At 41.9% G+C, this 26181-nt stretch overlaps 1 protein-coding gene across 1 annotated transcript in view; it reads left to right on the forward strand.

The window, feature by feature from the left end:
- Tdrd9 (tudor domain containing 9) overlaps positions 1 to 26181 on the forward strand; it is a 103646-nt gene that overhangs the window by 25154 nt on the left and 52311 nt on the right. The window contains exons 3-9 of the mRNA XM_004665639.2: positions 4804 to 4901; positions 6376 to 6597; positions 7453 to 7575; positions 13750 to 13830; positions 16059 to 16223; positions 19560 to 19663; positions 23885 to 23949. Coding sequence (XP_004665696.1) covers positions 4804 to 4901; positions 6376 to 6597; positions 7453 to 7575; positions 13750 to 13830; positions 16059 to 16223; positions 19560 to 19663; positions 23885 to 23949 — 858 coding nt within the window. The remainder of the gene's footprint in view (positions 1 to 4803; positions 4902 to 6375; positions 6598 to 7452; positions 7576 to 13749; positions 13831 to 16058; positions 16224 to 19559; positions 19664 to 23884; positions 23950 to 26181) is intronic.

Consider the following 26181-nt stretch of genomic DNA (forward strand, 5'->3'; position numbering starts at 1 on the left):
TACAAGAGGCATCCTCTATGTTAGCCTCTGACTTGGCAGGTAAAGTGGATAAAGGGAAGATGAGATGAAGGTCCTGGCTTGTTTGTTATGATTGGAGTGAGGATGAAGTGTAAGTAAATCAGACAAGGGGGCCTATCCACTTGAAAGTAGATGTAGCAAGATTTGTCTTAGGTCAGAGTTCCTAGGAAAAAAGTGATTAAAAAGTCTGATGCTGTGCCTGTAAGCCCCTGGTGGGTCTTAAAGCCTAAACCACAGTTCACTGGAGGTGTGAATGAAAAGGAGGTGCAGGTTGTTCTCAGTGCCATGAAGGAGGGAGATCTGTGGGGCAGAGAGTTCGCCCAGCTGTTTCACCTACTGGAATGGTCAGCCTTATATGTATGGCTTGTAGGGTGAGTGAAGGGAAGAGGTTTGGGTTTGGAAAATTGCACTTCAGTGGTATTTTTGAGAATGGATCAGAGGGACCTGAGGAAAGCAGCTAAGAAGAACTGCTCTTGCCCAGGTGAGACCCTGTGTGCATGTGTGGATGTGCCTATGCGCACATACAGACAAGTATTTGTTGTTCAGAATCTCTTTGTAGTAAAACCATGAGCTCTCACTGATACCTCTGCTTCCATTCCCAGACCACAGGTTTCAACATGAGCATTGTATTGTATCTGGTTATAAAATAATAAAGTACTTTGATTTAAAATAGTATTGATTTTGATGTGGTACTAGTTTTGTTTCACTTGTAGGTATTTAAAAAATGTTTCTGAATAGAAATTCAAGGACATGTGTTACATAAGTTCTGTAGGTTACATTAGAATTCATTTTTTGTTTTGTTTTGCAAGGTAGGGTCTTCCTGTAGCCCAGGCTGACCTGGAATTTAGTATGTAGTCTCAGGCTGACCTCTAACAATGATCGTCCTGCCTCAGCCTCTCATGTGCTGGGATTAAAAGCATGTGCCACTATGTCCAGCTAGAATTAATTTCTTTTTTTTTATGAGTTAATATAGATCTTTATTTCCTTTGATTATCTCAGGTATTCAGTCACAGTGATGGTCTGAATCAACAGATGCTAAGCTGCTTTGTTTCTTTGTTTCCATACCTTGAAAATTTATAATCACATTTAGCTTACGAGCCTGTGAGATTCAATAAGCACAGAAATTTGAAACACTGTTATTTTATGAATAGAAAGCTATGTCACCTTTAAAGAACTGTAAATCCTTAACTAAAATGGTAAGGTGTGGCACAAAACTCTGTTTAGCTCCCCACCAAAATGACTGGAACTTCAGGCATGTTGGTTTCTAGTTAGAAAGTAAAAACATGGGCTGGAGAAATGGCTTAGAGGTTAAGGCACTTGCCTGCAAAGCCTAAGGACCCAGGTTTGGTTCCCCAGAACCCACTTAAGCCAGTTGCACAAGTTGACACATGTGCACAAGGTCGTGCATGCACTTAAGATGGCACATGTGTCTGGAGTTTGATTGCACTGGCCAGATGCCCTGGCATGCCAATTCTATCTCATAAATAAAATAAATAAAGATATTTTTAAATGATTTTAAAAACATACTCAGACACGGAAAAAGGGAAATCATTAAGATATAGGTGTTTTCTAGGCTAGTAATTATTCTGTGTAAACTTTGAACCAATCATTAGAAACTTGCATGCCATTAATACAGTCTAGAATATTATAGAATTAATTTCTTTTATTTTTGTTTTTTGGGGTAGAGTTTTTAGAGTTTCACTGTAGTCCAGGCTGATCTAGAACTCACTCTGTAGCCTAGGCTGGAACTCATGGTGATCCTCCTATGTCAGCATCTCAAGTGCTGGGATTGAAGGTGTGTACCACTGCACCCAGCTAGAGTTCGTTTTTTTTTTTTTGTAGTTAAAGACAAATCATTTTCTGAAGATAGAGAGAGGTGCCACTGTCTGTGGGCACCTGGCTGCAGGTTGTAGCCTCTTCAAGGTTCTTTGCTTTTACATGGCAGTGTTCAGTTGTGCTGGGATGGTGGTGTTGGGGGGTGAAGGAATTTCACAGTACTGCCTCCCGTAGTGTGGGGATGTTTGTATTAGATGTTTTCATTCTCCTGTGAGCCTTTGTTTCTAACCTCTGTGGAGTCTGAGAAGGGCAACTGCCCTCCCTGCTTCAAGCTGAGCTCAGTGTTGCATGAGAACACCATCCACCCTTAGAGAAAATGATATAAATCACCTGTTTTTTTTTAATTTTTAAATTTTTATTAACATTTTCCATGATTATAAAAAAATATCCCATGGTAATTCCCTCCCTCCCCACCCCCACACTTTCCCCTTTGAAATTCCATTCTCCATCATATTACCTCCCCATTACAATCATTGTACTTACATATATACAATATCAACCTATTAAGTATCCTCCTCCCTTCCTTTGTCTTCCCTTTATGTCTCCTTTTAAATCACCTGTTTTGAAAATTGAATTTTATGGGTAGGCCATGGATGCAGCAATTCAGCTAATTTTTTGTTTGGACAGTGTCTAGTTTTTAAGATAAATGCTGTATGGTTCTCCACATGAGCTAATGTACTGCTCGCTCACCTGTTAAAGTTCATTGTATACTGTTTCAACCCTCCAGAGGTTCTTGTTAAAATTTACAATGGTTGGATGATGATGATGATTGGATGGGATGACTAAGTGAAGACAGTGGCATTTTTATGGTTTCTGGTTTCTCCCAATTCATAAAAAATATTTTAATGTTTTAATAATTTAGAATAAAGAGAATTGGAAAAAAATGAGAAGAAAAGATTTGCTATGGTATTTTCCACCCACTTCTGGGCTTTGCTTTGTCATGTGTAATTTGTTGCTTTGCCTTAAATGATTTTTGATGCTTTTCCTTTTGTTTTATTGTTAACACAAAGCCAGCAGCCACACAGCTCCTTGGTCCTCTGTCCACCCTGGGGCTGTGTCAGCAGAGGCTAAGCCTGATTTGTGCTGAATCTGTTATAGCCAGTGACCTAAAAACGTCAGGTGATGTCTTGTGCTACATGGAGAAAGATAGTGTGCTGAGGGCTTTTGCTATTTTTTTCCATGCAAGATTTGTCTTTTAAGTAGCAGCCTTCGGAATGCATGGGATCAAGTTGTGTGAGTCACATCAGTGTTGTCAGTGTAACAGGGTTCGTTTAGCAGCACCATGAACCAGAGCCAGCGTAAAGTCCCTTAGTAAAATACTGTATCCACCTCCTTTTGTGTCTTCCTAAAAGCATTGTTTCTCACTCTCTCTCTTTGGATAGCTCTTTCCTCACCTCACTCCCACTCTCCCTGGCTGCTTGCTTGTTCTTTCTTCCCTTGTGTGTCTGTCCTTACTTTCAAGGGCAGCGGTTTCAGCTTCCTTTCTAGTCCGTACTGGGAAAGCATGAGCTACATGAGACCTTGTCTCAGAAAACCAGACCTAGACTCAAGACCAAGTCCCAAACCCAAATCCAAACCACACCCCATCAAACCCCCAAAAGGTCAGAGGCATAGTGGGTGGAAGTGGAGTGTGAGAATGGAAAGCCCCATTTTAGTGAGCTTGATAACAAGTAGGGAGGGTGGTCAGAGGCCTAGGAGCTATAAAGGTCAAGTCAGGGCCAGGAAAGCCTTGGAAAGAATGCTCTTTCCCACAGAGGAGAAGTTACAACAGATCTTACTCCTGTGGCTAAAATTGAAAACAAGTACCACATTCTGATTCATGCAAAAGAGGGCGCTGTGGTGTGGCTTACGGATGAAGTACTTACCTAGTATGCAGGAGGGTCTGGTGGGATCCCAGCACCATGAGGCAGGCAGTCTGTGTGTGTATAAAAAGGGACAGTTTAATCCCTGGACCACAAAAGGAAAAAAAATGAAATAAAAAGAAAAATAGCCACACTTGATGACATTATTAGACAAATCATGAAAGAAGCTTGGCCACATGTGTTCAGTTGGGATGATGGAGGGAGGAGCCATTTGGTCCAGGAAGATGGGTGCAAAAGAGATGAGCAGGGACCAGGGATTGAGAGGTGTTCTCAGACTAAGGTGGTTTAGGACAGGAAGATTTACAAGTTAGTTTTGACAGTAAAATGTACTTCTCAGTAAAAGTCTTATCCTGTGAACTCTGAAGCTCCATCCCTTTGTCAGGTGATGCGGAGGCTGCTTAGGATTTGTAGGGCAGCCAGAGCAGTACACAAGTTTACTAGAGAACGCTAAATAGGTTGGGCCACCTTCTCAAGATTTTTTTTCTGTTGTGTTTTTGAGGTAGGGTCTCACTCTGGCCTAGGCTGACCTGGAATTCACTATGTAGTCTTAAGATGACCTCAAACTCACAGTGATCCTCTTACCTCTGAGTGCTGGGATTATAGGTGTGTGCCACCATACCCGGCTTGTCAAGATATTTTAATGGAGAGGAATTGCCCCTTTTCACCATACCTGTAGTTTGTAAGTTGTAGTTGTTTGTTGTCATTATTGATTTATTTTAGTAGCAAGGAATGCAAACTTACTAACTTGGTATATTCTACTGAAATCCCCTGTTAGTATCATTTAATCAAGTGGTATCACATGTTGGAGGTTGGTTTGGTTAGGAGGCATTGCAGTCCGGCAGTGTTGGTAGCTGTGATGGAAGGTCACAGATCTCTCACTTTACTTGTCTGCATCAACAGCGGACCCATTTAAGTTGGGGGAGGGGTTCTAATAAGACTGCTGCAGTGTAACCTATAGAGAATCTATTTTGGCACATGTGTATATACCTGTATATTATATATCTAGATTACATACATATTGTTGGCTTGTTAACTTTGTTTTCACTTAAGAGATAGCATTGTATTTGTTTGTTTTGTCTGAAACCAGGTCCAAGGCAACCTCTGGCTAAATTACAAAATGTGACATGCATTCCAGAGCCAACCTATAAGTATCCTGATTTGCCTATAAACCGATGTAAGGAAGAGGTAAATTTACTTCTGTGATTAGTATTACATGAGTATGTCATAATATAGTGTGCCTGTTTGAATAAATATCTGAAGCCCAACACTGTTGGCTTACAATGTGAAAGACACTAAGTGAGCAAGCACATCTGTGATATACAAGGTTCTGGGGAAGGACACAGTGGAGAGTCTCCTGGACTCCCTAAAGATATCTTTGTGTGATAACTGCTTCTGACTTTTCTCCTGGCCTATGCATGTTAAGCCTCCGCTGTAGCACACCTTCTGGCTGTTTTTACCTAGCTTTTCATGACTTTGTAGGACATGTCAGTGAATGACTGTCCTGCCTGAGCAGAGCTTATTTAAGAAACTTACTGTCATGTCTTATTATAAAGAACATTTCCCAACAGTTCCATTTGGGGTTTACTTGTGGCATTGTTCCCCTTTTCCTGCTTATTGATTTAGTCAATCATTGACTTACCATTTTGTTACTAATGTCAGGCCAGATCTAGCCGTTGAATGGTTAGGTTTCTGATCAGTTATGTTATTAAACATGGTTAAAGTAAATATATTGGAACCTTTGTTAACAATTCTAGTGGAAAAAGTAGTTACAGATACAATAGGAAATGTATCAAATTTCATTTTAAAATTTTTAAAAATTTATTGATTAGAGAGACAGATGAGAGGGAGAGAACCGGCACACCAGCACCTCTAGCCATTGCAAACAGACTCCAGAAATGTGCACCACCTTGTGCATCTACTTACATGGGTAGTAGGTAATCAAACCTGGGTCTTTAGGCTTCACAGGCAAGCACCTTAAACATTAAGCCATCTCTCCAGCGCCTCCAAATTTCATTTTTATTTTTCCTAAGGTTCTTTATGGAGTAGATATAATTTATCTATTAATTTCTAGATACTAATACTGAAATTAATTAGTATTTGCTGACTGCCTATTGCCAAAAGGATAAGAGTATAAATAAATTTAAAGTGAAGGCAGAGAACTGGTGAGAGGAATTGGATTGTGTTTTAGAATATTCCATATATATTCTATAAATGCAAAAGAAGAATTTTTAGAAATTCATTTGAAGAATTTATGTGACTTGAGTAAAATAACTTTTTTTCAGTGGAATTATATGTAGTTTCACTATAAAATTTTTAATCAAAATTTAGACTAGAGCCATAAAAATCTAAATTGTTATTTATGTGCCAGGTGTAGTGGTATATCTTATAATCCTAGCACTTGCGAGGCCAAGGCAGAAGGATCATTGTAAAGCTCCAGGCTGGCCAGGGCTGCATAGTCATGGTTATGGTAGTAGAGTTGGTTTTAAAGGTGGTAACCATTTGTTGTTGTCCTGCTCTTTTTTTGTGATGCTGAGATAATTAATTACTAATTTAACTTAAAAGTAAGCAAGCCTTCAAGGTCTTCTGGAGATAGATAACACTTTGCATTATTGACAAAATTGTGCCAATTTTGAAAGTTTATTTTCTTTTACAATTCCAGATTATTTCTTTGATAGAAAGCAATTCTGTGGTGATCATACATGGTGCTACAGGGAGTGGTAAGAGTACACAACTCCCGCAATATGTCCTGGACTACTATACTCAGCACTCCACCTTCTGCAACATAGTGGTTACTCAGCCACGGAAAATAGGGGCCAGCAGCATTGCTAGGTGGATCAGTAAAGAGCGTTCCTGGACACTGGGTGGCTTGGTGGGCTATCAGGTGAGTCTCAAAGAGAGAAAGCAAATCATCCCTTTTTGTTAAATTTCTAGTCTGTTAAACTTGATATAGTCAAGTAATCTATGTGGCTGTTTTCTACTGGAAATTAAGGAGCAGAACTGTGGTATAATTTAAAAAATATAATAAAAGTGAAATTACTAAAAATAACTTAATTTTTTTCCAGTTTAATAGTGAGGGAAGTGAGAAGTCTTGGGCTCATGCTATTATAATGTTATCCATTTAATTACATCTTTTTAGTTTAGAAGGTCTCTTCACACACCTGTATCAGTTACTTTCTCATTGCTGGGACAAAGCACCTGAACAGAAGCAGCTAATAGAAGGAAAAAGGTTTATTAATTCAGCTTCTACTTCCATAGGGCAGAGTTCATCACAGTGGGGAAAGCATGGCAGAAGCAGGAAGCTGCTGTCACATCATCAAATAGAAGGGAGGATGTAGAACAGGAAGTGGACCAGGTTATGAAACCTCATGGACTGCCCCCAGGGACATACTTCCCCCAGCATGGTTCAACCTCCTAAAAATAGTTTCCACAACTTAATCAAACAGCACCACCAATTTGGGATTAAGTATTGGCAAACATGAGTCTATGGGGACATTTTATATTTGAACCACGACAACATGCAAATGGTCTTGACAGTATGACTAGGCTACTCAGTTCTCACCCAAAACAGAAGAAGAAAAAAATTCACTCAGGAAACTTTTCATTTCAATGTTTTATACCTTCTGAAACAGTTTCTGTTTTTTGTTTTAATTCCCTTTCTTAGGTAAAATAGACATATCCTCTTTGGGTAGTTAGATGGGAATCACTTAAACCTATACTCTTTTATTTTTAATTTTAGGTAGGACTAGAGAAAATAGCAACAGAAGACACCAGGTTAATTTACATGACCACTGGAGTACTGCTTCAGAAAATTGTAAGTGCCAAGAGTTTGATGGAATTCACGCACATCTTCATTGATGAAGTGAGTACTCTGCTCTTCTGTGTGGTCCTCATTCACAGAACACAAAATGCAGCATGGGCTTTCATCCTTGTGTCCTCTCAACATGCGGGCTTAAGTACTTTGGGTCTACCCTTTCTACTTGTGAATTTGATTAAAAATATGTTAATTAATTTATGAGAAAGAGAAAGAGAGAATGGGCACTTTAGGCCTTTAGCCACTGCAAACGAACTCCATCTAGATGCACATACCACTATGTGCATCTGACTTACGTGGGTACTGGGAAATTGAATCTGGGTCCTTAGTCTTCACAGGCAAGTCCCTTAACCACTAAGCCATCTCTCCAGCCCAAATGTGAATATTTTTATTTATTTATTAGAATCAAAGAGAAAGGGGGGGTGAGCGAGAGAGAGAGAAAGCATGCACGAATGAGAATGGGCGTGCCAAAGCTTCCAGCCACTGCAAACAAACTCCAGATATGTGTGCCCCCTTATTTATGCATTTGGCTAATGTGGGTCCTGGGGAATTGAACCTGGGTCCTTTGGCTTTGCAGGCAAGCACCTTAACTTAAGCCATCCTAGCCCCAAATATGAATATTTTTTGATTAAGAACAGATATGTATATATGTTTTTATATATTGGTTTTTTGAGGTAGGGTCTCACTCTGGCCCAGGCTGACCTGAAATTTACTATGTAGTCTCAGGGTGGTCTCGAACTCATGGCGATTCTCCTACCTCTGCCTCTTGAGTGATGGGATTAAAGGCATGCACCACCACGCCTGGCTAAGAACATATTTTGATACATCATGTGTTGCTACCATCTTTTCCCTCCTCCCTGCTCCCATTCCACAGAGAGGCCTTCCTTCGTGGTGGGGTTGCTGGTATTCCCTATGGGGTTGTGGGTTATGCATTGTGGGAGCAGCACAGCGGGGGAGTCAGAGTCTCTGGGCATGACATCCCAACCTGTGACTTTTACCATCTTTCTGTCTCCTCTTCCACAAAATTCCCTGAGCTGTGGTGGGTGTATTTTACGTCTACTTCTGTGATGAGCTCTTAGGAGCCTCTGGATTTCTGCTTTGGTAGGTGTTGAGTATCCTCAGCATCTGTCTCCTTCACCCTGACGCTGCTTTGTCAGGCTCACCATGGAAGCAGCACCCTTGCTTGTCTTTCCCACTTCCTCTGTGGTTTTGCCTGGGCCTTGACTGAGATGCGAGGGGTAGTTTATCTCCTCTGGTGTCACTACCTTCTGAAAAAGAAAAACAGATTTCTGTGCATGCATCCTGCAGAGTGGGGGCTGAATATGAATTTTTTAAAACTGCTTTTATTAGCCAGGAGTGGTGGCACATGCCTTTAATCCCAGCATTTGGGAGGTAGAGGTAAGAAAGAGAATCGCTTTGAGTTTGAGGCCAGACTAGGTCTGCAGAGTGAATTCCAGGTTAGCCTGGGCTAGAGTGAGACCCTTCCTTGAAAAAAACAAAACAATACTTTTATTTATTTAATTTGTGTGAGTGTATTCATGTATGCATGTGGACACAGGTGTTACCTTCAGGCATGCCACTCTCCATTGCAGTGTCTGCCGTGCTTTTTAACATAGATACTGGGGGATAGCACAGGTCTTCTGACTTGCAAGGCAGGTACCTTACCTACTGAGCTATCTCCTCAGCCTGAATTTTCTGTTTGTATTTTTTGCTCTTTGTCCCATATATGGGTGGGATATTTAGGAATAGGAAACAATCCCTTTTAGAAGCAGAGATCCATAGGCAGGTTGCAGCCCTAGTTCAGATCTGTCATCTGCTTTGTGAGTGAGGTTTATTGCAGTTTTCCCTCACTTGTTTTGTGCTGTCTGTGGTGTCTTTGGCCTGTATCCTGGCAGAGGGGAACAGTTGCACAGAGTCACTTAACAGCTCTGCCAGGCCTCTTTTAAGGACTCTTATTGTGTAGATGTCTCAGTCAGCCATAGGAACTTTCTCTGTATTAAGTCAAGGACAACAGTAACTAAAAAATTGGACTGTGGGCTGGAGAGATGGCTTAGTGGTTAAGCGCTTGCCTGTGAAGCCTAAGGACCCTGGTTCGAGGCTCGGCTTCCCAGATCCCACGTTAGCCAGATGCACAAGGGGGCGCACGCGTCTGGAGTTTGTTTGCAGAGGCTGGAAGCCCTGGCGCGCCCATTCTCTCTCTCTCTCCCTCTATCTATCTTTCTCTCTGTGTCTGTCGCTCTCAAATAAATAAATAAAAAAATTAAAAAAAAATAAATAATAAAAAATAAAAAATTGGACTGATATGTAGCTTGGTGGTAGAGCACCTGCCTAGCTTGTAAGAGGCCCTGGTTTGAACCTAGAGAATAAATTCAGGAGAATAAATTGATGAAGACAAGATATTAATTTATTTACTTTTCTGGAAAAAAATTTTGTGCCTGTCTTAGCCTTTCATTTGCTTTTTAAATTTTATTTATTTATTTTAGAGAGAGAAAGACCAGGGGGTGGGGGAAGAGAGAGAATGGGTGCACCAGGGCCTTTAGCCACTGCAAATGAACTCCAGGTGCTTATGCTCCCTTGTACATCTGGCTTACATGGGTCCTGGAGAATCGACCAGGATTCTTTGGCTTTTCAGGCAAATGCCTTAGCCACTAAGCAGTCTCTCTAGCTCTTTTATTTGCTTTTGAGATAAGATCTTTCTATATATCCCCATGATCCTTCTAACTTAGCCTACTGAGGGTTGGGGTACTGGCATGTGCCACTGTGTCAGGCTTCTCTTAGCTTTCCTACTCCTTCCTTTGTACTTTCTGGACTTTTCTCAGTAGGACAGACTATTTAATTGATGCTGTTGATATTTTTAACCAGAGTATTTCAAGGCAGGAATGTTATATTTCAACATCCTTCAGAAATGGCTCACACCCAAGCTTAAATAAAACAGAATATCATGAAAGGTGTACCGCATTTTAGAGGAGTTGGAAATATCAGCCAATATACAGCATTGTGAGATGTGAGGTGGTGCTAGGATGCTCAGTGGAGCCTGAAATTTGACTACTGGGGAGCTGTTGAGGTGATGTCTCACTGTGAAGTTGTGCTATGCGTGATCACTGGTGATAGAACATGTGTCCCTGTTGAAGTTGTTTGGGTGCATTACAATCTTGTACACATGTACTTGGTTGTACAGCATTGCAGGTGTTTGGGGAGGATGGGATAAAGGGGAAGATGCTCTGGTGTAGTTCTTTTGAAATAGTATCATGGACAGCATGGTTCAGAATTTTTCTTTATCACTTGGTGTTGCAATCAGGTTCGCATTGCTGGCAGAAAATACATGACTGAGAGTGGCTAGTGGGAAAAAGGTTTATTTTGACTTACAAATTCGAGGGGAAGCTCCATGATTGCAGGGGAAAATGATGGCATGAGCAGAGGATGGACATCACCTCCTGGCCAACATCAGGTGGACAACAGCAACAGGAGAGTGTGCCAAACGCTGGCAAGGGAAGACTGGCTATAGTACATATAAGCCTACCCCCAACCATACACTGCCTCCAAGAGGCATTAATTCCCAAATATCCATCAGCTGGGAACCTAGCATTCAGAACACCTAAGTTTATGGGGACAACTAAATCAAACCACCACATTTGGTAACTTTGAGTGTCTTTTGTAGAGCTCAGAGCCTGATTTAACAGGCTGCATGTTGAGAGGTACTAGCTTTTACAGTGGCTGGCATTTATTAAGTCCTTACTGTAACTGGGCCCACTTTCCATGAAGGAACCTGAAATTTAATGTAGCTTTGTAAGTAGGCCAACTTGAGTAGATGGGAACTTGTTCCAAAGCCTATAGGACTACTGGCTGCAGCTGCTTTCTATCTGCTGACTTGCTAAGGAGATTTATTTATTTATTTATTTTAGGTAGGGTCTCAGTCTAGCTCAGGCTGACCTGAAATTCATTATGTAGTCTCAGGGTGGCCTTGAACTCATGGCAATACTCCTACCTCTGCCTCCCAAGTGCTAGGATTAAAGCTATGTGCCACCATGCCCGTATTTATTTATTTTTCAAGTATCCCATTTATTTATTTGAGAGAGAAAGACACAGCGAAAGAGGGAGAGAAAGAGCAGATAGGAAGGAAGAATGGATATGCCAGGGCTTCCAGCCACTGCAAACAAACTCTAGACACATGCACCACCCAGTGCATCGTTTGGCTTATGTGGGAATTGAACCTGGGTCCTTAGGCTTTGCAGGCAAGAATCTTAGCAGCTAAGCCATATCTCCAGCTCTAAGGCACTTTTTTTTGCACATGGACAGGTGACACAGACAATCCACCCATTCTGGATTGATGACTACATTCATTCTTAATGAATAATTAGCAGAAGGCAGCGACTCTGCTAGAGCAGGGGCAGTGGGAGCAGCCAGGAACTCTTAAGTTTCTCCACCACAGTATTGCCTGCTCCTCACAGAATCACCAGCACCTGGGAATGAGTGACAAAATACATCTGAAGTTTTAGGTTTACAGGGAGTACTATATTCTCTGAAATAATAGGAATTTCAAATTAAATATAAGGCCCCCAAATGGAAGATAGACAGGTAGTTTCAAATAGAATGATACTATTTTTGGCTTCTCAGCTCTTGAAAAAGAATAAGTTAGCTTAGGACTAACTTTTTGAATACCTTCAGTAGAAGAGGTGCCTATAAAGACACGCAAAACCCAGTTTCAGCTGTCAGTTCCCAGCAAACCCCAGGAGGCTGGTGTCTGCTTAGTTGTACATGTGTGCTAAAAAAAAGGGTGATGGTGGATTGGGTGAGTATTGCAGGCCGGGTAGGAAGGGCTGCCTTCAGGCCCAGAGAATATGGGGGTACATTCAGAGGAGAGGCTGTTGCTTTTGCTTTACTTAATTTTGTTTTAGACAAAATCCCATGTAGCACAGGCTGGCCTCAAACTCCTAATCCTTCTGCCTGTGCCTCTCTCCTGAGTGCTGGGATTACAGATGAGGGCCACTATCCCTGGTTGAGGCTATGACTTTTAAGGGCAGGGGTCTAAAAGCTGAGAAGAGGTAACCTTAAGGGCCCTTCGCTGGCAATAGCTTTGATTTTTCTCTCTAGGTAAGTGATAGAAGGCTTGTGTTGAGGAGGTATCCTACAGTTGGTGATAGAGCAAAAGAAGAGTGAGATTTCACGTTGTTGTGTGTGGATTTCTAGTCATTACACAAGATCATCAAATACCTTCCAGTTTTCACCTAATCAATGGCTTCTGACTCTGCTCAGTGGGAAGTGAGGCTGTGAGACAGTGGGAAGGGGAGAAGGGAGCTGTGGAAAAGCTTTGAGCTTTTGTCTCTGTGTAGAGGAGTCTATCATGTCATCTCTGCACTTTGGCAGGGAGAGCTCTGAAAAGAATCTTACTATTATGGTGTGCTCTGATGTACTCTGACTAAACAGAGTAGGGCCTTTGGCTCCAGCTGCTTCATGTTGGGCAGATGGCTTGGGGGAAGCAACCATGCATGCCTCAGTCTGGGTCTGCATGAAGCAGCTGCTGCTCCACTGCTCCTCTGCTGGCACGGCTGAAGTGTTCTGCCTGCTTGTCTCAGACTTGACCCTTGTTCAGGTTTTCCTGCTTCTGACCTTCTTGATTTTTCCTGGGCCAACCCTCGCCCACCGTGTGAACTTCGCTCCTGAGCATTATAGAATATGACATGGTGCTTACCAGTCAGCATTAGACTGCCTTGTCTTCATCCTCACACATGTTAGAATAACAGATCAAGGCAGAGGGGTCAACAGGGATGAGGGGCTGGTTCTCTTTGCTCAAGGAAGACATGATGTTCTTGATTGTTTGAGTTACTTGGCTAGGTGCTTTTAGCATTAGGTGGTTAAGGCCAGGAGGTTCAACCATGCTCTGCCCAAATACCATGGTCCCAAAGGAGGAACATTGAGGGTGACACTGACTGCATAGTTTCCTCCAGCTTATGGGTGGATGCTCTTTTCCTTCTCCTAACTAAGCAAGAGGGGAGAGGGGGATGAGGAAGAGGGGGGAGGGAGGGAGAGAGGGAGAGAGAGAGGGAGGAAGGGGGAGAGAGAGAGAGAGAGAGAGAGGAGGTACCCTGAGGAGTGTGCTGAGCTGATACAGGTTAGCTGCTAGTCTCCCAGGGTGCATGTGAGGCCCCTTCTCTCCTCTCATTCAGCACTGACATGCACATTGCTTGATACTTTGTGAGAGTTCCCTCTTTTTTTATGTTGTAGGTACATGAGCGGACTGAAGAAATGGATTTCCTCCTGTTGGTAGTTCGCAAGCTCTTAAGAACAAATTCACGTTTTGTGAAGGTAAATTTGGTATCATAATTGACTGAGAAAGAGTTAAGATTTATTTCATTTGTTTCTCTCTAACAGTTGGATCCAGTTCACTATGTGAATGGCCCAGCACTCCTTGCTGTGGAAGTAGTACTGAGGCTTGAGGGCAGCCTATGCACTGCTATCTAGTGGTGTAGGCTGTGAGGTAACTGGAAACTGTGAGGAAATGGTAAACATCTTTTTTTAACAAGAAGAGTGCAATAAAAATGTCATCTAGGCCCAAGCAGCAATAGGTTTTGAATGATTTTGCAATGTAAGCAAGTCTAAGCATAGATGACCCACAGTCCAACTGTGCTCAGCAGAGGCCTTTTGTGCCTCACTTTTGGGGATTGTTTATTTGGGATGTGCTTGTCATTACAGCTTAGAACTGCTGAAGGAGTTCCTACTTTTGGAAATCAACTTCTTTCTAAATCTTGAAAGGCTTATTTCCAAGTATAAACATATTCATTTGTTTAAGGGAACATTTCTCCCCACCATAAGCCTGCCCCCAACAATACACTTACTCCAGGAGGCATTAGTTCCCAAATCTCCATCAGCTGGGGACCTAGCATTCAGAACACCTAAGTTTATGGGGGACACCTGAATTAAATCACCACATTCCATCCCTGGCCCCCATAAACTGATAACCATACATGATGTAAAATGCAATGCATTCATCTAACTTTAAAAGTCCCATAGTTTTTATCAACTCCAGTGATGTTCATACATCCCCATAGTCCAAGATCTTTTAACTGAGCCATAATACCAAAAAATAACCTCAAAAAAACCATAATGGCACAGAATAAATATTCACACTGCAAAAGATGGCATTGGGCATAGCAAAGAAACATTCAACCAATACAAGATTTAAAACAACCAAGGTAAACATCAAACTCTAGCTTCAAGTCCAACAACACTAGCCAGTGAAAAATCTCCAAGTCTGATAATTCTAACTAGCAACAAGTCTCTGGCATTCCAATTCTGCCCCTCCAGCTAGGCTATTCACAGTCTTGGAAAACTTCATTGGGGCCGGCAGCGCTCCTAGGCAGCCATTTTGTGGTCCCGGCATTTCCACTGGGTCTCTACTGCAAGCCACGGTTAATCCTCATAGCCCCATGGGGTCTCCATGCAGGCAACCAACAAAACCTGCTTCACACTGCCCATGGCAGACCGTGTTGCAAACTCAATGTCCCTCTCTTTCCTGCATTTCTTATACTCCAGAATACCAGGTAGGGTGCCAATTTGTTAATACAGGGGGGAATAAAGTAGACTTTGAAGAATAGGACACTCCTTGAGCACTCAGGCCTTTACAAAAGAATCGACATTCTTCCTGTTGCCCCAGCAGAGGTCAGCTAGCCCAGTCTCAAAGGCTGTAATCTCTCACTTGAAGCTTAATAGGCAACAGTTCACCCAAAGACTTTTCTTTCTGTGCCATACCCCTCTGCTAATACCAGTTCATTTCTACGCCAAGCAACTCTGCACAACTTCTCAGGACACGGGCATAAGAGCAAGCTTCTCACACCAACTGCTAGCCCAGTCCAAGCAAAGCTCTTTCTCACCCTCATAATCTAAACCTCACAGTCCATAGTTGTTAACTGTATTCAGGTCTTGCAGCTCAGACCAGAATAGTCCATCAAGCTCTATTTACAGCACTGCAAGGCATCTCTTAGACCAAGGTTTCAAATCCTTACACATTCCTCTTGAAAATAAGCTCCAAAAGGCCAAAGCCACATGGTCAGGTGTCTAGCAGCAACCCTATTCCTGGTACCACTTTACTGTTGCAGTCAGGTTCAGCATTGCTGGTAGAAATCATCCAACCAAGAGCAGCTTGTGGGAAAAAAGAGGTTTATTTTGGCTTACAGGCTCGAGGGGAAGCTCCATGATGGTAGGGGAAAATGATGGCATGAGCAGAGGGTGAACATCACCCCCTGGCCCACATAACGTGGACAACAGGAACAGGAGAATGTGCCAAACACTGGCATGGGGAAACTGGCTATAACACCCATAAGCCTGCCCCCAATAATACACTCACTCCAGGAGGCATTAGTTCCCAAATCTCCATCAGCTGGGAACGTAGCATTCAGAACACCTAAGTTTATGGGGGACACCTGAATCAAATTACCCAATATTTTACTTAAAACCTCCAGAGTTATTAGACATCATCATGAAGAAAGTGAGGGCTACACTGCTTATGGTTATGGGTTGGCTCCTTTGCCCTGCAGGTGATCCTCATGTCTGCCACCATCAATTGCAAGGAGTTTGCTGACTACTTTGCTGTTCCTGTTCAGAACAAGATGAATCCTGCATATATCTTTGAAGTGGAAGGCAAGCCACATGATATTGAAGAGTACTATCTTAATGATCTGGGGCACATTTATCACAGTGGGGTATGTAGAAACGCATGCTTCTTTTCATATTCAGTGGACTCTGGTTTTTGACTAAGCTTGCATTCACTACTTATGGTTACAGTCCCCTTATAGAACTTGGTATCAGAGCAGAGGGATGGGAGGTAAGGGGATTGTAGGAAAACAAAGGGAGGAAACTCCTGGGTTCATTGTTATAAAACATGAGCAGTTTTATACTCACAGTACACATCTCTTTGAAAATTCCTGGGACTTGTTTCAAACATGATTGGTGTTGGAAAAGGAAACTGTCAGATTTTGGTCATTATAAAATTATAGATAGCTGGGCATGGTGGCACATGCCTTTGGTCCCAGCACTTGGGAGGCAGAGGTAGGAGGATCGCTGTGAGTTCGAGGCCACCCTGAGACTATAGAGTGAATTCCAGGTCAGCTTGGGCTAGAACGAGACCTTACCTTACAAAAAATAAACAAACAAAAAGTTTCATTTTGCCGGGCGTGGTGGCACACACCTTTAATCCAGTACTCAGGAGGCAGAGGTAGGAGGATTGCCATGAGTTTGAGGCCACCCTGAGACTCCATAGTGAATTCCAGGTCAGCCTGGACTAGAGTAAGACCCTACCTTGAAAAACCAATTAAAAAAAAAATTGTAGATTGACTTGGGGATAGGAAGTAATTTGACTTCAAATACAACTTTGATTAAACTTCTGTTTTCTGGTATAAGGTGTGTTGTTCTAAACCTGCAAGTTTGTAGTGCTAAATTTGGGGACATTTTCATAAAAGGGTGTGGTATGCTTAAAATTGCTTTCATATGTGTGGCACATTTTGAGGTATCAGAAGTTAAAAAGTAAAGCCAGGTATGACATCTGTTTTCAGGCTGTCCTAGAATTGACTATGTAGTCCCAGGCTGGCCTTGAACTCACAGCGAACCTCCTACCTCGGCCTCCTGAATGCTAAGATTTATAGTTTCTTTGGTTCATTTTTAGAGTTGTATACCATTCTTTCACATGGATGTGATTCTTTGTTTAGTCTCCAGAGTTTCTCATCTTAGTACAAATTGTGCTTTAGTGAGTCACCTTGCTACATATCATAGTGCTCATGGATGGCATATCTTAGAGAAAAGAAGAGAAAAAGAGAAAGAAACACCTTTTTACTCCCTGAGTTTCTCTACTTTGTCTGGATATATGGTCTGTTTCTCTAGCTCCTAGCACTCTTTGTTCTCACCATTTGACTCTGCTGCCCTTACTCAGCCCAGACTCCCCTTACTAGGCTTTCTGTCTTGCTGAGTCAGAATTTCATCCCTAAGCTTGTTGGACCCTCTGATATTTGGCACTGTGGCAGTTCACCCTTCTTTGGGACCCTGGTCTTTCTGTTTTTAGCTCTGGTTGTTTCCTTTTATTGTCCTTTGAAGAATGCTTTCCCTCTCTTATTTCCACACTCCATTTTATCCCCAAGAGTAACTTTAACCAAGATATATAAAGTATAAATGTGCATGCTAATGAAATATTGTGGTGGGAACATACAACATTCACATTGCTGGGACAAAACACCAGACCAAAAGCAGCTGATAGGAGGAAAGGTTTTATTTTGTTTTATAGTCTTGAGAGGAAGTTTTATGATAGCAGGGGAGAGGATGGTATGAGCAGAGGCTGGATATCACTTCTGCTCCAACAGGGGAAATAGTAGCAGGTGAGTGAGCTGAGCTCTTGCAAATGTCCCCAAGCCTGCTTCCTCTTCCAGCAAAGTGCCACCTCTCAAATTGTTACCAGCTGAGGACCAAGCATTCATAACACATGATTTGATAGGTGACTTCTGATTCAGATCACCACAATCCATGATCCATAACTCAGGGACAGGAGGAAGCATCCCACTCTCCTCAGGCTCACAGAGGGTTGGTTTTGCACAAGGCTCCCCCATATTACTGCCCAGGTATTTTTGGGGGGTATGAGAGAGGATTTATTTTGTTTTGCTTTGTTTGAGATAGCGTCTCATAACTCAGGCTGTCCTCATACTTCATACATAGCTGAGGATGAGCTTGAAGTGTTTTAAAAATTTTATTTATTTTTGTTTCTCATTTATTATTACTAACAACATATTTTATATGGATCATGTGTTGGTACCCTCTTTTCCCTCATCCTTGCCTCCATTCCACTGGGGACCCTCCTCAGTGGGGTTGTAGGTATTACCCATAGGATTGTTGCTTATGCATTGTGGGAACAGAGGCTAATTTTCTTTTGTGTGTGTAGGGGATGCCTCTGGGCATGATGTCTCTACAGCAGAGGGAGAGGGAGATAGGAGAGAGACTGACACAGAGAGATAATGGGCACACCAGGGCCTCCAGCTGCTTCAAACAAACTCCAGATGCATGTGCCACTTTATACATCTGACTTTATATGGGTACTGGGGAATCCAACCCAGGTTGGTAGGCAGGGAAGAAAGTTGCATATGGTTGGTGTCCATCATTCTGTATGGGTCCCCAAGGAGCTATTACAAGCAGCCTTAAGAGCTTGGTTCAGGTTTTCTTTAGTGTACAATTCAAAGTAGTCTGAAGGGCTGGAGAGATAGCTTATCAATTAAGGTACTTGCCTGTAAAGCCTAAGAATGCATGTTCAAATCTCTAGGTCCCACATAACCAGACACAGTGATGCAAGCATGCAATGTCACACATGTGCACAAGGAGGTGCATGCGTCAGGAGTTCGTTCACAGTGACTGAAAGGCCCTGGAGTGCCCATTCTGTCTCTTTCTCTCTCTGTCTGTTTCTCATTCTCAGAAATAAAATAGTAATAACAAAGTAGGCTAAAGACAGGCTTATGCTAGCTACTGCCTGTGCTCCTGCCTTTGCAATTACTTAATACAAAAAGTAGGCTAGCAACCTTGTAAGCCTTGTCAGACACCTGGTGTCCCATATAAGTTCTACTATCATGGTACATTGGCAAACAAAGGGATGATGCTGCCCTGGTAGTTCCTCTGCATGGAAATGTTGGAGTTTAGGGTCTCTTGGAGGCAGGGGCTTGATAGAGTGGAACACTGACTTTACAGTAGGAAACAACTCCCACGTTCCCTGGGCCTTTGGTACAACTTCTGCTGTGCCTTAAAAATAGATTTCCTGCCAAGTGTTTCATGTCTATGTTAGGGCTCTCTGATTCTATCCATTTTTCTTGTGACTGGGTGTAGGTTACTCATGATTTTAGCACCATACATGTCAGGTGTCCCAGGTAGTACTAGATGCTATAAGTTCTCATAACATTGGCTGTAGATGTTTTTTCACTAGGGTTTTTGTTGGAATGGTGGGTTGAAGGGGTGACTCATACATCTCACCCAGAATTTTTTCTGCAATCCTCTTGTTCTTTTCCTATTTTCAGCTCCCTCCCTATCGCCTGGAAGATCCAGTGATAACGAAGGATATCTACGAGGTTGCTGTCTCCCTGATTCAGATGTTTGATGACCTGGACATGAAGGAGACTGGGTAAGAGTCAGAGATGACTTGAGCAGCTTGTCACTCTGTTGAGACTGCGTGGTGTTTCTATAGTACAAAGCTGAGAGCTACAGACTCTGGTTTATTTTTTGTTTCATGTGAGACAGGGTCTAGCTATGTAGCCCCAAGCTTTTCCCAGACTAGTGATCTCCCTGTATTTGAAGTAGGGAGTTCAGGTGTTTGCTGCCAAAGCCCAGCTGTAAGCCTTGCAATAGTCACTGTCTCTAGCATTTTGAAAGTATTTAATTGGAAATTTCTCCTCAAAGAGCCATAGCCATGCAGCAGAGTTTTGGACTAGCAGTTTTAAAACCTAGATTGCAACCAGACATGTAGGGTCACATGACTTTCTTTGCCTTTGTGTCCCTCTATTTCCATGATATGTTCCTCACAGACTCTCACTGTAATCCAGGTATTCATTTGTTTGGCTTGCATTTTCAAAACTTGGGATATGTTTTCCTCTCAAGTGCTGGAAGTTAATCTTTACTGTAAACTAGACTAGATCAGGACTCAAGCAAGAGACATGCCTGTTATGCAGGTCTGTGAGGGCATTTCCAGGAAGGATTAACTGAGATGGGTACATTTTTCCCAGAGTGAACAGCCCATAGATAAAGAGGTTATAGAGGGCTGGAGAGATGACTTAGCGGTTAAGCACTTGCCTGTGAAGCCCAAGGACCCTGGTTTGAGGCTCAACTCCCCAGGACCCACGTTAGCCAGATGCACAAGGGGGTGCATGCGTCTGGAGTTCATTTGCAGTGGCTGGAGGCCCTGGCACACCCATTCTCTCTCTCTCTCTCTCTCTCTCTCTCTCTCTCTCTCTCTCTGTCTGTTTGCCTCTTTCTCTTTCTGTCTGTTGCTCTCAAATAAATAAATAAACAATAAAAATTAAAAAAAAAATAAAGAGGTTATAGAAAAAAATGGCCCCTCCCTCCTTTCTCTCTCTCTCTCTCTTTTTGTTGTGTGTGTGTGGTGTATGCATATACATGTGCCCCTGCAGTGTACCATCTTGTTTACCTGTGGCTAGGTACCCTTGCCTATGGTGACCAGAGCATGTCTGGTATCTCACTCCATTGCTTCTCTGTCCATTCTTTTTTTTTTTTTTTATAATTTTTATTTATTTATTTGAGAGCGTCAGACACAGAGAGAAAGACAGATAGAGGGAGAGAGAGAGAATGGGCGCGCCAGGGCTTCCAACCACTGCAAACGAACTCCAGACGCGTGCGCCCCCTTGTGCATCTGGCTAACGTGGGACCTGGGGAACCGAGCCTCAAACTGGGGTCCTTAGGCTTCACAGGCAAGCGCTTAACCGCTAAGCCATCTCTCCAGCCCTCTCTGTCCATTCTTATTTAAGCTGTATCCCAGAGCTTCCTCCGGAAGTTCTTGGGTCTCTGCTTCCCATAGAATTGGGGTTTCAGGTGCTCATGGCCACTCCCATATACTTATGCATGTCTGGGGGATCAAACTTGATTGACCTCTCAGGTCTCTCAGACCCTTAATGCTTGCATAGGAAATGCTCGTAACTGTGGAGTCATCTCTGTAGCCTCCCTGCCTTTTATTCTTTATCTTCAAACTTTAAACCTTTTTTAAGAAATTTATTTCTGTGTTAGTGTATGGGTGTGCAAGGTGCATGTACCACTTTTTGTAACTGTCCAGCACCCTTTTTGATTTTCTTAAGAAAGAATGTTGCTATGTGTAGCTTAGGCTAGCGCAGAACTTTCCATCCTCCTGCTTCAGTCTTGAGAGTCTGGATTACAGGTGAGTACCATCACATCCAGTTTCATTGTGTTTTTCCATGGTCTAGCTATTTTGCCTAGGTTCAGGTGATCCTATAGCCTGAGTATCCATGTAGCTAGGACTATAGGCATATACTACCACACCCCATCATCTTTATGGGTATTTTTTACCCATTTACCCAATTGGCTGTAGGGTCTGTTCTGATTGATTTCTTCTTGAGTTCGTTTCAGTTGTTTATGTCTTTCTCAGATTTATACAGTTAACCTAAGCTAATTTGTTGTTTTCTGTTGCTTATTGCATCCCTTTATCTCTGTGAGATCAGTGGTAGTGTTCCCTCCATCTTTTACTTTTATATCTAAAGACTTTTGTTGATCTTCTTAAAGAATTAGTTTTTGTTTCATTGACTTTTTTTTTCAAGGTAGGGTCTCACTCTAGCCCAGATTGACCTGCCACTCTGTAGCCCCAGGTTGGCCTTGAACTTATGGTGATCTTCCTATCTCTGCCTCCAGTGTGCTGGGATTAAAGGTGTGTGTGTGCCACCATGCCCAGCCATTCACTCACTTTTCTTTCTTGTTTTTTATATAATTAATCTCCACTAAAATACTATTTCCTTCCTGATTGCTTTAGGTTTAGTTTGCTCCTTTTCCCTATGTTCCCACAGGTTACACTTCTGTATTTCGTAGGTTTACCAGTACATTATATATATTATTTTATGCAAGTTCTATTTTTTTTTTATTTTAGTGAGAGAGCGAGAGCGAAAGAGAGAGAGATTTGGCACTTAAGCCACTGAAATTGAACTGCAGATACTTGTGTTGCCAAGTGGGCCACCTTGTGTTTACCTCACCTTTGTGCGTCTGGCTTATTTGGGATCTGGAGAGATGGCTTAGTGGTTAAGGCGCTTGCCTGAGAAGCCTAAGGATCCACATTGGACTCTCCAGATCCCACATAAGCAAGTGCTTTTTAACTACCAAAGGGGCAGAAGAAGGCAAGTTCTGTCTCTTGATACATATTCGTACAAAAAATATAGTTATTTCCACCAGTGCTCTGTGCTTGTTCATGTGAATTGGAAATACTCCCAGTTGCTTTTAGTCTGAGAAACTTCCTTCGGTATTTCTGGTAAGGTGAGTCTGCTATTAAATAATCCTCTCACTTTCATATACTTGAGAGGTCTTTATTTGACTTTCACTATGAAAAGACAGTTTTGTTTGGTTGTCATGGCAAGCTGATAGGAAATTGCTGAAGAGGCAGAGGCAGGAGGATCAGAAGTTGAGGCCAGTCTGGGCTACATTTTTTTTTTTGAGGTAGGGTCTCACTGTAGCCCAGGCTGACCTGGAATTCACTATGGAGTCTCAGGGTGGCCTCAAACTCATGGCAATCCTCTTGCCTCTGCCTTCCAAGTGCTGGGATTAAAGGTATGCACTACCGTACCCACCACACTTTTTTTTTTAAAGATAGTTTTGCTGTGTTGTTTTTTTTTAATTGACAGTATGTTTTCTTTTGTTTTCTGAGGTAGGGTCTCACTCTAGCTCAGGCTGACCTGGAATTCACTATGTAGTCTCAGAGTGGAGTTGAACTCATGGAGATCCTCCTACCTCTGCCTCCTGAGTGCTGGGTTAAAGGTGTGTGCCACCACATCCAGCTGACAATATTATTTTAGCACTTGATTTTTTTTTTTTTTTTTGGTTTTTTTGAGGTAGGGTCTCACTCTAGCCCTTACTTCTACCTCTGCCTCCTGAGTGCTGGGATTAAAGGCATAAAGGCATGTGCCACCACGCCTGGCTTTTTTTTTTTTTTTTCTGAGACTGAAAGTTACTGAGATAGCCGGAGTTAGATCTTTAGCACACATGTAAGAATCTGGGTGTGGTCACACATGCCTATAACTCCAGTCCTGTTAATCATGGAGACTGGAGAATCTCTAGAGCTTGCTAGTCAGCCAGTTTGATCAAAAATGCTGGCTGTAGTCCAATGAGAGTCTCTGTCTCAAAGAAACAACATAGATAGGAGAAAGAGGGAGGAACCTGACATTCTCCTTTCCACACGTGCATACAGGCCTTTGCACATGTGCATTAATTATACATACAGCACACAACACACTAGTATATATACAGACACATAAATAGAATAGTAGAAAGGTAATTATTTGCGATCTTAACATGTAAATGTGCTTCCTAGTAATAACTAGACTGATAAGTTTGCTTGTAGTCATTCTTAGTATTTTGTGTCTTGGATTCTGGATTGTAGTAGCCAAATTTCCAGGAAAAATGTTACAGATAGTGTGCCTTATAGGTAAAAGCAATGGGAGTTAGGAGGCCTGGGCCCTGATGATGGGGGATGCCTTATTGTTTCTCCCTGAGGGCCTCTGGTTTTGTAAGTAGAGTGAAGAATATCACATGGCATGATCTGTAACAAAGCATCAGGGTTCTCATGAAACAGGGGCTCTGGTAGCTGTGATTGAAACTTGTTCTGTTCACATTTTAACAGGAAGAAGACCTTGTCAGGGGCCCAGTTTGTGTCAGAGAGAAGCAGCGTATTGGTGTTTTTGCCAGGTGTGAATGTCACAATTTTGTGATCTGGAATGTTAATATTCTGAAAACGTTAGTCTTATCTTTGTGTTCTTAGATACTAAGAATGTGAGTAACTGTTGACTTTCAATTTGACTTCTATCTATAACCTTTGTATTACTACAAAGGTCTTTTTGTAATAGCATAACTTGATTTTATTTTTATTTATTTACTTATTTCAGAGGGGGGGAGAGAGAGAGAGAGAGACAGAGACAGAGACACACAGACAGACAACAGACAGACAGAGGGAGAATGGGCATGTTCAGGGCCTCTAGCCACTGCAAACGAACTACAGATGTGTGTGTTAACTCGTGCATCTGGCTTAAGTAGGTCCTAGGAAATCAAACCAAGGTCCTTTGGCTTTGCAGGTAAGCACCTTAAGCGCTAAATAATCCCTCCAGTCCAAGAGTCTAACTTTAAATGCAGTCTTGCCATCTTTAAAATTTTCAGTAAAATATTTGGTTTCAAGTATGAGTTCATTTAAATGGTTGTGTATATAGTGATTATTTTCAGCTTTCAGTAAAGTTTATTTAGGAGCAGTGAGACATTAACACCACTGGAATCATCAGGAGTCTTTGAGTTCCTTTCCCAGTGTTTAAGAAAATAAACTCATATTGTACATTTTATTTTTAAAAATATTTATTTATATTTATTTATTTGAGAGAGGGAAAGAAAGAGAGATTGAGAGAGAGAGACAGATGTGCCAGGGCTTCCAGCCACTGCAGACGAACTCCAGATGCATGCACCACCTTGTGCATCTGGCTTACATGGGTACTGGGGAATCGAACTGAGGTCCTTTGGCTTTGTAGGCAAGCTCCTTAACTGCTAAGCCATCTCTCCAGCCCTATTGTACTTTTTCAACATGACGTTTATTAAACACTATAGCTTGATGAAATTATAAATGATGATAAAGTATTTTGATGTTGAAAGGGGGTATATAGAACATGGAGGATTTGTGTGTGTAGTGATGGAAAGCAAAAGAATATGTAGCAAGAGAAACTTAATTGTGGAATGTAACATCTGAATTTTCAAACTTTGTCACATTTTGCTTAGGCTATAGACCCATTTTATGTGCAGGAAACAACCATTAGCTAACAATTGTACAGAGTGGCCTTTGCTTTCTTACATATTTATCAAATGACTGTGGTATGCTTAATGTTATATTAAGGAAAAAACCATAGCAGAGCCACGTTGATAGTCACTTAGGAATACTTAGAATGAGATAAACACCCAAATATTGATAATTTAGGATAAGACATGTATTAGACATGTGTTTTCAAATGTAGTAAAAAAAAAAAAGACTTAGCATATCTTTATGACCAAGTCTTTAAAAATATTATTTTTGGGCTAGAGAGATGATCTAATGTTTAAGGGGCTTGTCTGCAAAGCCTAATGACCTGAGTTCAGTTGCCCAGTACCCATATAAAGCCAGATGCACAAAGTGGCGCATGCTTCTGGAGTTCATTTGCAGTGGCTGGAGGCCCTGGTACACTCATTCTCTCTATCTCCCCTCAGTCTCTCTCTGTGTGCAAGTAAATAAATAAAAATTTAAAAAGTAAAACTACTATTATGTTCATTGCTGTAGATCAAGTCCAGGGCTTGACTCATGTTAGGCAAACTGTCTGACAGTGAGTTACTGAGTTATATCCCAATCTAAGTTTGAGACAAGTCCTCAATGTATATAGCCCACTCTGGCCTTGAACACCAAGGTCCTCCTACATCCACTTCATCAGTGCTGGGAGTTCTGGCATGATCTCCCATATTTGGCTGCAAAAACTTTTTTTTATAAGAAGAGTTTTGTATGCACATTGTAGGAAAATGGACAACATGAGGGAAGAAAAGAAGTGTAAAATTACTTACATAGCCAGTACTCACTGCTCCAACAAGGAAAACACTGGAAGAATACACACACACACTCTCTCTCTCATACACACTTTCTTTCTCTCTCTTACTTATTTTCAAGGAGAGAGAGAGAGACAGAGACAGACACAGACACAGACAGACTGAATGAATGAATATGGTCACTCCAGGGCCTCTAGCCACTGTAAATGAACTCCAGACACATGTGCCACTTTGTGAATCTGGCTTATGTGGGTACTGGGGAAATGAACTTTGCAGGCAAGTGCTTTAACTGCTAAGCCATCTCTCCAGCCCAGAATACATACATATATATATATATGTGTATATATATATATATATATATATATATATATATAT

The sequence above is a fragment of the Jaculus jaculus genome, chromosome 7 (assembly GCF_020740685.1).
Source record: "Jaculus jaculus isolate mJacJac1 chromosome 7, mJacJac1.mat.Y.cur, whole genome shotgun sequence".
Lineage (NCBI taxonomy): Eukaryota > Metazoa > Chordata > Mammalia > Rodentia > Dipodidae > Jaculus > Jaculus jaculus.